General features: G+C 34.6%; 1 protein-coding gene across 1 annotated transcript; it reads left to right on the forward strand.

Moving 5' to 3' along the window:
- The first annotated feature begins 6,657 nt into the window (after positions 1-6,657).
- On the forward strand, positions 6,658-9,351 carry LOC127250358 (alcohol dehydrogenase 1). Its single transcript, XM_051273601.1, has 10 exons — positions 6,658-6,827; positions 7,008-7,144; positions 7,314-7,360; positions 7,471-7,796; positions 7,892-7,974; positions 8,070-8,145; positions 8,244-8,305; positions 8,382-8,477; positions 8,565-8,726; positions 8,844-9,351. Exons 1-10 carry the CDS (start codon positions 6,791-6,793, stop codon positions 8,961-8,963), a joined length of 1,146 nt encoding a protein of 381 aa, XP_051129558.1. The 5' UTR covers positions 6,658-6,790; the 3' UTR covers positions 8,964-9,351.
- Positions 9,352-15,192: the final 5,841 nt, after the last annotated feature.

A 15,192-nucleotide genomic window follows, 5' to 3' on the forward strand; every position in this document is an offset into this window, starting at 1 on the left:
TTAAAACATAACGAATTAAATATTACAAATATTGTTAATAAATAAATAAAACACACCCATTAAATTAAGAAACAATAGTTACATTTTTATAAAATTTAGTTATTTACTACATAAAAAAAAAAAACTAAAATTAAGTTAAAAAACCTTAACAATGAAATTTATAAATAAATATATTTGTATAATTTTGAGATTTCATATTTTAGGTTGATGGAAATTTTCATTACCAGGTATTGTGATCCTAGTTGTTTTTGTTAGTGGTGGCATTTTTAGTTTATGGTGATTGATTTTTTTATTAATTTTTTTATTTTATTTGCGGTAAGAAATTCAAAATAAAATTAAAAATAGAATTTTATGAAATTGCATGATGAAAAAAGTTAATGAAAATAATAGATGTATTATGATAGGTAGAAAGTGAAAATGAATAAAATTATAAAAATGAAAACATTTGTATATGTACTTTGTATGTTATATAATAATATAATTTATTGGTAAATATAGATATACGTATGTATATATATATATTAGTGTAATATTTATGTATTATATATAAAGGAAAAATTGAATGGAGGATGGAAGTATGCAATGCATGCAAACAGATAGGGGAGGGAATGATTGTGAATTGATTGTTCATTTTCTCAATTCGTACATGTATTTATAGGCAAAAGAATGAGAATGAATGTATGGTTAGTAATCATGCCAACAAGGCATCCACACTACTACTACATATACATTATATAATGAGTTTGTAATAGCTACGTGTATAACACTCCCCCTTGGATGCCTTTGTACAGGGAATGTGCCTCGTTAAAACCTTACTATGAAAAAACCCTGTGGGAAAAAATCATAGTGAAGGAAAATAGTAAAACATTATTGTATTAATACGCTCCCCCTGTTTTGGAATTTATTTGATGTCTTTCATCCGACGCATTCTAATTCCTTGTACTAATTTGTTGAATGTTGCAGTTGGTAGCGCCTTTGTAAATAAATCTGTAAAATTTTCAGATGATCGAATTTGTTGCACATTAATTTCACCACTTTTCTGAAGATCGTGAGTGATAAAGAACTTCGGAGATATGTGCTTTGTCTGATCGCCTTTAATATATCATCTTTTTAATTGAGCTATACAAGCTGCATTATCTTCAAATAATATTGTAGAAGGTAATATATTATCGGTAATCAAGCCACAATTTTTCTGAATATGGTAAGTCATAGACCTCAACCAAACGCATTCACGACTGGCTTCGTGAATTGCTAAAACCTCAGCATGGTTTGAAGAAGTGGTTATTATTGTCTGTTTAGCAGATCTCTAAGAGATTGTAATTCCACCACAAATAAATAAATAGCCAGTTTGAATTTTGTCTTGTGTGGATGAGACAGATAACCAGCATAAGCATAACCAATTAATTCATTTCAAGATTCACTCGAATAAAATAAACCGAGGTCATGAGTCCCCTGAAGGTAACGAAAAATGTGCTTGATACCATTCCAATGACACTTTGTGGGGGATGCGCTAAACCTGACCAGTAGATTTACTGAAAAAGATATATCTGACATGGTACAATTTGCAAGGTACATTAATGCACCAATAGGGCTGAGATATGGTACCTCGGGGCCAAGTATTTCTTCACTTTCTTCTATTGGCCTAAATGGATCTTTACTGGATCAAGAGATCTAACCACCATTGGTGTACTCAGAGAGTGAGATTTATCCATATAAAATTGTTTTAATACCTTTGGGTATATGTCGATTGATGGATAAATATTTCATTATTAACATGATCCACTTGTAATCTCAGACAATATTTTGTCTTTACAAAATCTTTGATCTCAAATTATTTATTTAGATATTCAACTGCAATTTGGATCTCTTCAGGAGTTCCAATTAAATTGAGATCATCAACATAAATTGCAATAATGACAAAATTTGATCCATTTTTCTTGATAAAGACGCATGGGCATATTGGATCATTAATATAACATTCTTTTATTAAACATTCGCTAAGACAGTTATACCACATTCGCCCTGATTGTTTATGTTTATACAATGACTTTTTAAATTTGATGGAATATAGTTCCCTTGGGTTTAATTTGTATGCTTCAGGCATATTAAATCCCTCAGGAACTTTCATATAAATATCAGTATCCAATGAGCCATAAAGATATGCAGTAACTACGTTTAAAAGACGCATATCAAGCTTCTCTCGCACTACTAGGCTCACAAGGTATCGAAATGTTATTCCATCAACAAATGGAGAGTATGTTTCATCAAAATCTACTTCAGGTCTTTGTGAGAATCCCTGAGCTACAAGACGGGCTTTATATCTCACAATTTCATTATGTTCATTTCTTTTTCGTAGAAACACCCATTTGTATCCAATTGGTCTTATACCATCTGGTGTTTAAACAATTGGTCCGAAGACCTCTCTTTTATTTAATGATTCAAGCTCTGATTGAATCGCATTTTTCCATTTTGGCCAATCATTTCTTTGCCGACATTCATGAACCGATTTTGGCTCTGGATCCTCATTTTCTTCCATTATATCAAGTTCTAAATTGTATGTGAAGGCATTATCGATAATTGCCTCTTTACGATTTCAACATTTTCTTGAAGTAACATAGTTAATTGAGTTTTCAATAATCTCATCATGTTCTTCAAGATCGTGCTCTTCTGGAGCAATTATTTCAGGGTTGACTTCCTCATTAGATTGAAGTTTATCAATGTCATTCCTAATATTTTCATGATTATCATCATTAATTCCTCTTTTCTTTCGAGAATGTTTGTCTTTTGAACCAAGTGGTTTACCACGCTTCAAGCGTGTCGCTGATTTATTAGTACATGTAATTTGTCCATCAGGGACAATTAATTTAGCCGGAGCATTAGCAACTTGGATATATGATCGAGTGACTTTGCTCGAGTCATTGAAAGTATCTGATAACTGATTTGCAATATTTTACAAATGTATAATGCGTTTAACTTCTAGTTCACACTGCTTTGTACGAGGATCACAAAAATTCAGTGGGATTTTCCAATTAATAACCCTTTTTGGTTCACTTATGTCTCCCCTTAATGTCGAAAAATATGATTCGTAAAAATGAGAATCTGCAAATCTTGCAGTGAATAAATCACCCGTCATAGGTTCAAGATATTTTATAATTTACGGCAATTCATCTCCGACATAAATGCTCAATCTATGTTGAGGACCCATTTTTGTACATTTGGGGGGTGGAATAGGAACATAAACAACACACCAAACATACGTAGATGAGATATATTTGGTTCGTGACCAAATACTAATTTCATAGGGGGAAAAATATGACAGCTTGTCGGCCTCATTCTTATAAGTGTTCATGCATGCAAGATTGCATGCCCCTAAGCTGAAGCGGGCAACATAGACCTCATCTGTAATGATTTAGAAATCAATTGCAATCTTTTAATAAGTGATTATGACAGACCATTTTGTGTATGAACATGAGCAACTGGGTGCTCTACATTAATTCCAATCGACATGCAATAATTATCAAATCCATTCGATGTATATTCACCAACATTATCTAGACGTATAGTCTTAATGAGATTATCGTGGAATTGTGCTCGTAATTTAATAATTTGGGCAAGCAATCTCGCAAATGCCATATTGCGAGTAGACAATAAACAGACATGTGACCATCTGGTAGATACATCAATAGACACCATAAGATATTTAAATGGCCCACATGGTGGGTCTATTGATCCACATATATCCCCGTGTATTCTTTCCAAAAATGTAGGTGATTCAATACCTGCTTTAGTTGGCGATGGCTTGATTATCAATTTTCCCTGAGTGCAGGCAACACAGGTTAACTCATTTGAGTTTAACACTTTTTGACCTTTTAATGAATGACCATACGAATTCTCAATTATTCGCCTCATCATTATACTGCCAGGATACCTAAGGTGATCATGCCATATTTGAAAATCGGTAGTCTTTTGATCTACCGTGAGGTGTGTTTCAACAACACCTAATCTGGCATAATATAAACCAGTAGAGAGTGAGGGTAATCTCTCAATGATGCATTCTTTTTATCAATGATATTGGTGATCAGTAAAAATTCACCATCGGTATTACTCATAGTTTCAATGTGATAACCATTTTTCCTAATGTCTTGAAAGCTCAGTAAATTTCTTCGAGCTTTAGTGGCCAACAATGCATATTGTATCACAATTTTCGTCCCCGCGTGGAGAAAAATATATTGGCCTCTCCAAAGCGTTTAATTAATTTTGCACTGCCACTTGTTGTATTGACATTCATTTTTTCCCTTTTCAAATGGGAGAAATCTTTTTCGTGTTTCAATATAGTATTTGTCGTTGCACTGTCAATGAAACAAATATTTGCATCCTTTTGATTGACATTCATTTAACCTTCAAATATAAATAAATGTAGTATTAATAAATATTACAAAATAAATTACAAAAAGGTAATATGTGATAATTTAAATATTACAAAATATAAAATGGCATAATGCAAAATGACATAGTATGTTTGTCATTGGGGGTTTGTTGAATCTACGAAAAAAATCTGCTATATCAAGATGCGTTGTGTAATAATCTAAAAGATCATCATCAGGGTCGTCATCATTATCAATGTGATTAATCTCGACATCCTTCCCTTTTTTTCTGCAGTGAGGCTTAATAAAGATCGGCTACGTGTTTGACTGTTATGTAGGTATTGGCCCAATGGCCTTCAATACCACACCGATTACAAATATCGATTTGTCTCTTTCCCTGTTTAACCTTTTCAGCTATATCCCCATATTGGGGTTAACTTTGTTTCTTGTTAATGTCAAAACTGCGGTTATTGTAAGGGGTATATCGACCGTGTTGACTCTCACGACCGCGACCACATCCACGGCCTCTATCACGTCCTCGGCCTCGTTCAGAAAATGTCACATTCGCTTCAGGGACGGACTGAACCAGCGGGCCGGGACTGATGATTTTTCATCAGTAACTCGTTATTTTGCTCAACTAATAAAAGACATATTATGAGTTGTGAGTACTTTTGAAAATTTTTCTCACGATACTGCTGTTGCAACACAACATTAGAAGTATGGAAGGTAAAGAGAATCTTTTCCAATTTATCATTCTCAGTAACAATTTCTCCGCAGAGTTTCAACTGAGATGTAATATCATGGATAGCAGAGTTGTACTCTGTAACACTTTTAAAATCCTGCAATCGCAGGTTAAGCCAATCATGTCGGGCTTTGGGGAGAGTGATATATTTCAAGTGCTCAAATCTCTCCCTCAATTCATTCCACAAATCAAGTGGATCTTTCACCGTCAAATATTCGGACGGTAAAGGAATGTCCAGATGGTGACGAATGAAAATAATAGCCTTAGTCTGATCTTGGCTTGTAGCCGTATTTTCGCTGCCAATTGTATGTAAAGCTGTTAAACGAACCGAGCCGTTCGTGAACTCGGCTCAGTTCGACTCGATTCGGTTTGGTTAAAGCTCGTTCGCAAATATTAACGAGTCGAACCGAACAACATAAACAGACTCGCTTAGTTAACGAACGAGTCCGAACTTTGTTCAAGAACGTTCGTTTAAATAATATATTTATTATAGATATTATATATACATATAAAATTATAATTTATAAATAAATAAAATATTAATTTAAAATATATAAATAAAATAATTTTAATATTTTTATATAATTTATATATAAATTTAAAAAAAATAAGACACACGAGCTCGAACAAACTCGAATGAGCTAAATTGATCCTAAACGAGCCGAACACGAATACGAGCTCAAACAACAAAAATTCTTAACGAACCGAGCTCGAACACTACGAACGAGCTCGAAAGCTTAACGAATGAACACGAGGCTTGTTCGCGAACGTTAACGAACACTTAAAATTTGGCTAAGCTCGACTCGGCTCAGATCGTTAACAACTCTCATTGTATAAACAAGACCCATAGAAGTCAGATGCATTTCTATATCCATTGACCAAGTCAGAAAATTATTGTCAGTGAGAGACAGAGGCTTAAAAAGAAATTTTGCAAAATTTTTTATAGTTTCAAAAATAAATAATATAAAAATAAAACTTATCAAAAATAAAATAAAATATGCAAGAGTCTTTTGATAACGTATTATATAATAATCTAATATATTAGTAAATATAGATATATATATATATTAATGTAATATTAATGTATTATATATATATAGAGAGAGAAATAACTGAATAGAAGGTGGAAGTATGCAATAAGTGCAAGCGGATAAAGAAAAAAATTGTGAATTGATTGTTAATTTTTTCAATTGGTACATGTAATTTATAGTAAAAAAATAAAATAAATGTATAATTAGTAATCATGACAATAAAACATCCACACTACTATTATATATATTATAATGAGTTTGTAATATCTATGTATATAACATTGTAAACATGATTAAAAAAAATATAAATTTTATTGGATGTTATCCTTATTTTTAAATAAAAAAATATATGTATATAAGTAGAAAAAGAAATACGAGAAGCTATTTGTCGGTGGAGTGCGTTTATCTAGCGACGCGTGGAAGCACACGTGCTAAGAACCGAACACGTGCAGCCTTTGCATTTATAGTAAGCGCATCAGCTCGCGTTGTCCTTTGCTTATCCGTACTTTTCCATGCGGTTGACGACATGATCCACCTTCTACGTCCTTCCACCGCACCCTAACTCTATAAAGTGGTTCCACGGGGGCCTGCCCGGACACAGAAAATTGCGTACTTTCGATTGGCTGTTTGATACCGAGAAGATCGAGTGAAAAATGTCAAGCACTCAAGGTCAGGTCATCCGCTGCAAAGGTTAGAGTTCCTTGATCGTTGATTCTAAATTTATTATGAAAATTGTACTCCGAAGTGTGAATATTTGCAAGCGATATAGATATGAGTTGCGGTTTTATTTGCTTGTTGAAGAATTTTTTGTTTTGGGGGATAAAGATTGTTTCCAGTAATGTATGAATTATTTGAATATCTGTATTCTAGCCGCGGTGGCGTGGGAAGCGGGGAAGCCACTGTCTATCGAGGAAGTGGAGGTGGCGCCGCCGCAGAAAATGGAAGCTCGCGTGAAGATTCACTTCACCTCCCTTTGCCACACCGATGTTTACTTCTGGGAAGCCAAGGTATAATACAATATAGTATACCAATCGAGATGCTCCCTCCCAAAAACCTAACTACGAAACTGTACAGATGTGTAAAATTGCAGCCTAATGATCATAAATTTGCACTTCTGAGGTTCATTCATTTGATTTCTACCCTAAATTATTTGTTTGATCCTAATTTGGAATGCAGGGACAAACTCCTCTGTTTCCTCGCATATTTGGGCACGAAGCTGCAGGGTATTGATACAAAAATCCTCATGCTAACATCATCATTAATTTGCTGCCTCTCACTCTGAGAAAAGAATTGAAAATCATATCCAATTGCGTTCGCTTGTTCTGTTCTTCAGGATCGTGGAGAGCGTGGGCGAAGGCGTGACTGATCTCCAACCTGGAGACCATGTTCTTCCCATATTCACCGGGGAATGCAAGGAGTGCCGCCACTGCAAATCAGAGGAGAGCAACATGTGTGACCTTTTGAGAATCAACACCGAGAGAGGATCCATGCTTAGTGATGGCCAAACAAGGTTCTCCAAGGATGGAAAACCGATACACCATTTCTTGGGAACATCAACCTTCAGTGAGTACACCGTCGTCCACGTTGGTTGTCTTGCCAAGATCAATCCCGCGGCGCCGATGGACATAGTTTGTGTACTCAGCTGTGGAATATCCACAGGTACGCTCCTCCCTGCATTTTTTGAACTTGTATGTTAATGATCTGCTAGTTATTCATAGAGTTTGTCTGTCTATGCTTTTCCCTGCTGGCTGAAGGATTTGGTGCAACTGTGAATGTTGCAAAGCCAACCAAGGGTTCCACAGTCGTCGTTTTCGGTTTGGGCGCTGTTGGTCTTGCCGTGAGTTCATCATAACATACATATATATATATATATATATAGTTCACATTGTTGAATATTCTCAAACAGTTGAGTAACATTGTGTTTTTGATCAGGCCGCTGAAGGAGCTCGAGTTTCAGGGGCTTCAAGGATCATTGGTGTCGATTTAAACACAAATCGTTTCAATGAAGGTTCTTCCTATACCATTACGTCCTATTCAATAAATAAACTAGTATGGATGCAATTATCATATTAGTAAATGTTGATTGGTTGCTGTAATTTCCAACAGCGAAGAAATTTGGTGTGACTGAATTTGTGAACCCAAAGGATCACGACAAGCCTGTCCAAGAGGTTTATTCATGATTGAATATAGACATGTGGTGCTCTCTTTCTTTCTCTTTTATTCTCCTCTTGTCTTTATCTTCAGGTGATAGCCGAGATGACGGATGGTGGAGCAGACCGTAGCATCGAGTGCACAGGGAACGTAAATGCGATGATATCTGCCTTCGAGTGTGTTCATGATGTATCATCATCAATCCTCCGTTAACTAATTTTCAGTTTGTCTTACCAAATAAATGTAATGATAATGAATGTATGAATGTGTGTGCAGGGGTGGGGCGTGGCAGTCCTGGTGGGCGTTCCAAGCAAAGACGATGCCTTCAAAACTCACCCGACAAACCTCCTGAACGAGAGGACACTCAAGGGGACCTTCTTCGGAAACTTCAAGCCACGCAGCGACATCCCCAGGGTTGTGGAGAAGTACATGAACAAGGTACGTAGAACAGAACATATGCCATTTAAACCTTCTCAATTTAATTATATACGACGTTGTGTTGTGTGGATTGATTGGATGGTGATCATCATCATCATCATCTCATGTCGTCCTCAGGAGATGGAGCTAGAGAAGTTCATCACACACAGAATTTCATTCTCGGACATTAACAAGGCGTTTGAGTACATGCTGCGAGGGGAGGGCCTCCGATGCATCATCTCCTTGGAGAATAATTAACCTGCTGCATCTCACTCAAGTCACTATTACTATTATACTAATACAATTTTGCAGTATGCAATGAGAGACGCCGCACATTATCATATGAATGAGGTAGCTCAGGTTGGCTTGTGCAGAGGCTTAGTACTTACTAGTAAAATGTTATAATTGTATCTATCCTTGATATGTCTATATATATAATAATCGAGAGGGAGAAGGAGAGGGTTATTAAGCGGCAGTAAGGGTGACTTATCTGTCTACTTTTTCACTATTACCCAGAGTAATAAATAAGGGAGCAGAGTTGCTGAGGGCAGGGGTGGGGTACATGATTTCTTGCAGTAAAAAAAAAAATTGGTCCAAGTTCTTTGCTCCAACTAGGTGTTGCAATTTGGCCGCCGGTCCGGTTTTATGCCGATAGTAGAAGGAATAGAACCCACCACCAATTAATTAAAACTAAACTAAGAATTTTACCGTATGTTACACATGATTGTTACTTGTATACTAGATAGGATGCATTGGATGCATTTTATTACTATCTGAGTCATTGTGGCAAGTTAATTACCACTCATTAAATCTCAAATTTACTATAAATATGGGTACCAATGAATGAAATGAGACACATCAAATTATATATATTTCCTCCCGTGTCTCAATAACCATCACATATTTAGACACATATTTTCATATATACATGCATATATATACCATATATATACTTATATTCATTTATTTAATAGAGACGCATCCACCCAACATACATATTGATATATACATATATCTATTTTATCTATTATATATATTATATACAAATTATAAAATACTAGTAGCAGTAAAAATAATATACAAACTATAAAATATCTATTTTATCTATTATATATATTATATACAAATTATAAAATACTAGTAGCAGTAAAAATAATATACAAACTATAAAATACTAGTAGCGGTAAAAATAATTAATATTTATATTGATTAATTTTATAATAATATTACAATATGTTATCAGCACGATTATATATTTTAATTTTCACAAAGTAATATTTTATATTTTATCTGTTTATTATATTTAGCATTGCCAACCGGAATTTCTCTCTTCTTATTTCTGGCCAAAATTATATAGTCTGGGTTCAGTGATGTTAAAATGCATTTGGCATTAGTGGGTTCGAAAAATACCATTATCTGGGAAAAAAATTTCGCGAGCCAAGATCGTGCAAAGGCCATAATTTTTTTGTGTCATTACATTGATGAGACATTGAAAATATATGCAACGTTGGAATTTCCATTGGAATTGTGGGAGGGATTGAAAGAAAGATACGATTATATGAGGCTCACTACGTTGCCAAGGGCACGAAGCAAATGGCAAAGCCTACGACTTCAGGACTTTAAAACAATCCAATAATATAATTCTGACATGTTAAAATAACATCATAGTTGCGCCACTGTGACGAAAATATATTTGAATCTGATATGATGGAGAAAATATTTTTCAGTTTGCATGCCTTTAACATGGTTTTGCAGCAGCAATATTGCGAAAGAGGCTTCCAGAAATATTATGAGTTGATCACCCGTCTTCTGTTGGTCGAACAAAATAATGAATTGTGGTTAAAAAATTATGAATCTCGGCCGACAGGTACAAATTCATTTTCAGAGGCAAATGCAATACAACCGGAAAATCCGGTGCGTGGTCGTCTGCAGGTCAGAAATCAACGAATTAATCGTGATCGAAATTAGAATCGTAGTTGAGGCTGAACAAACGCATACGGTCACAATAATTATCAAAACAAGCTCCGATATGTGCGAAATTGGCGTTATATTGACAAAAGGCCGTTCAGACCTCATCAGAGGTTCAACACCGGTAGAAACAGAAACAATGACGAAGAATGCACCCGGTGTGGAATCAAAGGCCATTGGGTCTATATTTGTCGCACAACCAGTTACTTGGCTGAATTGTATCAGGCCTCAAAAGAAAGGCAAAGAAAAGTTGTTGCCGAAACAAACCACGTTGTCCGATGTCACATTTAATGATGCGATGAATGAAAATATCACGCACCTAGATGTGGATGATCTGCTTGACATAGCTGATGATGTTAAATGATAAAATATTGTTGTATCTCTTCTGTTATTTTGATGCTTTCTGTCCCTCCCTTTTTGTATTACCCCTTATAATATAAATCTATTTTGATTATGTTACTAATATATGTCTTTTTCTATTTTTTACCTTATTGCAAATATACGGATGCCAAATATTTTGGAGCCGATGATAATACATGATTTATAGACAGTGCTACGACTCACAACATTATGAAAAATAAAAGTTATTTCTCCCAATATGGGAAAGACCACTACTGTTACTATCAGTGGTGCATAAAAAATGATCGAAGGCTCAGGGAAAGCTATTGTATTTCTCCCTAAAGGGATAAAATTTGCAATTGAAAATGTCTTGTTCTCGAGCAAAGCTCGAAGGAATTTACTTAGCTTCAGTAATTTTCAAAAAAATAGGTATCATATTGAAACATTGAATGAGACAGAAAATGAATATCTCTTGATAACTCAGATTGTGAATGGCAAAAGAATTGTGAAAGAAAAGTTGTCATCATTTTCTTCTGGCCTGTGTTATTCAAAAGTCAGTGTCATTGAAACATATCAACTAGTAGACCAAATGGCTACTAGAGAATTTAAAACTTGGTATGATTGACTTGGGCATCCTAGCAATGCAATGTTAAGGCGAATTGTTGAAAATTCAAATGGCCACTCATTGAAAAAGAAAAATATTTTGAGTCCAAATGAATTTGCTTGTGTTGTCTATTCCCAATGGAAGTTAATAATCAGGTCATCTCCAACGAAGGTAGGATTTGAATCCCCAACTTTTCTGGAAAGAATTCAGAGTGATATTTGTGGACCTATAGATCAACTGTGTGGACCCTTCAAGTATTTTATGGTACTAATTGACGCGTCAACGCGATGGTCACACGTATGTTTGTTATGTACTCGCAATATAGCTTTTGCTAGACTACTTGCACAAATAATTAAATTGCGAGCATAATTTCTAGATCACCCTATAAAGAAAATACGTTTAGATAATCCTGTGAGTATTCATCACATACATTTGATGATTACTGCATGTCAATTGGGATTACTATGGAACATCATGTTCCCCATGTACATACGCAAAATGGCCTCGTTGAATTCCTTATCAAAAGATTTCAATTAATTGCTAGACCATTGTTAATGAGGTCTAAGCTTTCCGTATCAGCTTTGGGACACACCATATTGCATGCAGCAACCCTCGTAAAAATAAGGCTGACAAGTTATCAATGTTATTACCCCTCACAATTGGTATCTAAAAAAGTACCAAATAAATCTCATCGACGAATTTTTTGGTGTACTATTTATGTGTCAATTGCACCACCCCAACACACAAAAATGGGACCTAAAAAAATTTTAGGTATATATGTCAGGTATGAATCACCCTCGATTGTAAAATATCTTGAACCAACAATTGGTGATTTATTTATTGCAAGGTTTGCAGACTGTCACTTTGATGAATCTCATTTCCCGACATTAAGGGGAGACAGTAATCAACTGAAAAAAGAAATTTCGTGGAAAATACCACTTGAATTTGATCCTCGTACGAAATATAATGAACTTGAAGTTCAAAGAATTGTGCATTTGCAAAAAACTGTAAATCAATTGCCTGGTACTTTTAATGATCCTGCCAGAGTTATGAAATCATATATTACAGCAGAAAATACACCAGCTAATAAAAATATCCCAGAAGGAAAGGTTCCGAGTGCTAATGAGCATACTACCACGTGTAAAACGTGGCAGACCGTTGAGTTCCAAGGATAAGAATCCACGAAAGAAGAAAATTGTAAATACTGGTGAAGATATCAAAAATGATCGCATACCTGAAAAAATAAGTACAACCCCTGAAGAGGTTGATACTAAAAATCCTGATGAAAGTGAGGATGAAGTTATTGAAACTTCTATTAACTATACCACTAATTAAAAATATTGGAACAAAAAGAAAACAAATGTTGATAATGCATTTGTATATTCTTTAACACTCGATATAATAAAAATTGACGAGGATTATGAACCAAAATCAGTTGATGAATGTCGGCAAAGAGATTATTGGGCAAAATGGAAAGACGCAATTCAGTCTGAATTGGACTCATTGAATAAACGACAAGTATTCGGCCCAATAGTCCAAACACCTATAAATGTAAAACCTGTTGGCCACATGTAGGTGTTTGTGAGAAAACAAAAATGAAAATAATGGCATCACAAGATATAAAGCAAAACATGTAGCCCAAGGTTTTTCCCAGAGATCGGACATTGATTTTGAAGAAACATATTCACCGGTCATGAATGTAATAACATTCAGGTATTTGGTGAGCCTGGCAGTACGCGAAAATCTTGATATGCGATTAATGAATGTGGTTATTGCCTATCTTTATGGTTTCTTGGACAATGATGTCTATATGAAAATCCCAAAAGGGTTCAACATACCTGAATCATTCAAATCAAAGCCAAAAGAATCATATTTTATCAAATTGCAAAAATCTTTGTATGAGCTTAAGCAATTGGGCCGAATGTGGTACAATTGTCTCAGCGAAAGTCTAACAAAAAAAGGTTACATAAATAACCCTATATGTCCATGTGTATTCATAAAGAAAAATGGGTCAGAATTTGTAGTCATTGTTGTATATGTCGATAATCTCAAATTAATTGGAACTCCTAATGAAATTAGGAAAGCTGTTGAATATCTGAAAAAAAAAAAAAAAAAGTTTGAGATCAAAGATTTTGGGAAAATCAAATTTTTCCTTGGTTTGCAAATTGAGCATTTGAAAAGTGGAATCTTTATCCACAATCAAATTATACCAAAAGGGTACTGAAACAGTTTCTGATGGATAAATCACATCCGCTAAGTACCCCAATGATCGTCAGAGCACTTGATCTAATAAAGGATCCATTTAGACCAAAAGAGAAAAATGAAGAAACACTTGGCCCAGAAGTGTCATATATGAGTGCTATAGGCGCATTGATGTATCTTGCTAACAGCACCCGACCTGACATATCATTTGCTGAAAATTTATTGGCAAGAATCATCTCATCGCATACTCGACGATATTGGAATGAGATTAAGCACATTTTTCGCAATCTCCAAGGAACAATTGATCTCGGGGTATGTTACTCGAAAGATTTTCGACATGAATTGATTGGTTTTGCCGATGCAGGATATTTATCTGATCCTCATAAAGTCAAGTCTCAAACTGGCTATATATTTACTTGTGGGAAAACTGTAATCTCTTGGAGATCGATGAAACAAACTTTAACTGTCACTTCTTCAAATCATGTTGAAATATTGGCAATACTTGAAGCTAGTCGAGAATGTGTTTGGTAGAGGTCAATGACTCAACATATTCTAAAAAATTGCGGGTTAATGTCTGATGATAAAATTTCTCCAACTACATTGAATGAAGATAATACGGCTTGTATAACCCAATTGAAAGGGGGTTACATCAAATGAGATAGAACAAAACATATTTCACCAAAATTCTTTTTTACTGATGATCTTCAACATAATGGTGAAATTAATGTGCAACAGATTCGATAAAATAATAATTTGACATATATATTAACCAACGCACTGCCGGCTGCAATATTTGAAAAATTGGTAAAGAAAATTAGAATGCGTCGGTTCAGGGATCTCAAATAATGCTAAAATCAGAGGGAGAATCAATGCAAGAATGGTACACTCTTGTTCCTTCATTAGGGTTTTTCCCACAATGTTTTTTCCTAAGAGGGTTTTAACGAGGCATATTCTTTTTACAAAAGCATCCAAAGGGGATTGTTATACACATTATTGTTACGTGTACACTAGGTGAATCCATTTTATTACTATCCACGCAGGTGATATATGTATTCATTGTGGCAAGTTAATTACCACTCATTGAATCTTAAATTCACTATAAATATGAGTATGAATGAATGAAATAAGACACACATAAAATTCTATTTATTTCCCTCTCTCATTGTATCTCGTATTTACTTTTTATCTCATTAAAAGCATTAAATGTCTAAATCACCATCACATTTCTAGACGCATGAATATACATATCATACATACATACATATATATACCATATATATATATATTTATATTCATAGATTTAATATACACGCACCCACACAATATACATATTGATATATATACATATATATATTATCTATTATATACATATTA

This window comes from Andrographis paniculata, unplaced genomic scaffold (assembly GCF_009805555.1).
Source record: "Andrographis paniculata isolate CXL003 unplaced genomic scaffold, ASM980555v1 Contig37END, whole genome shotgun sequence".
Classification (NCBI taxonomy): domain Eukaryota; kingdom Viridiplantae; phylum Streptophyta; class Magnoliopsida; order Lamiales; family Acanthaceae; genus Andrographis; species Andrographis paniculata.

Excerpts from the sequence above, each read along its gene's own strand:
- LOC127250358 (XM_051273601.1), top strand. The coding sequence starts at position 6,791 with ATGTCAAGCACTCAAGGTCAGGTCATCCGCTGCAAAG. Across the intron at positions 7,975-8,069 it reads TGGGCGCTGTTGGTCTTGCC|GCCGCTGAAGGAGCTCGAGT; the intron begins GTGAGTTCATCA and ends GTTTTTGATCAG. Across the intron at positions 8,146-8,243 it reads CACAAATCGTTTCAATGAAG|CGAAGAAATTTGGTGTGACT; the intron begins GTTCTTCCTATA and ends AATTTCCAACAG.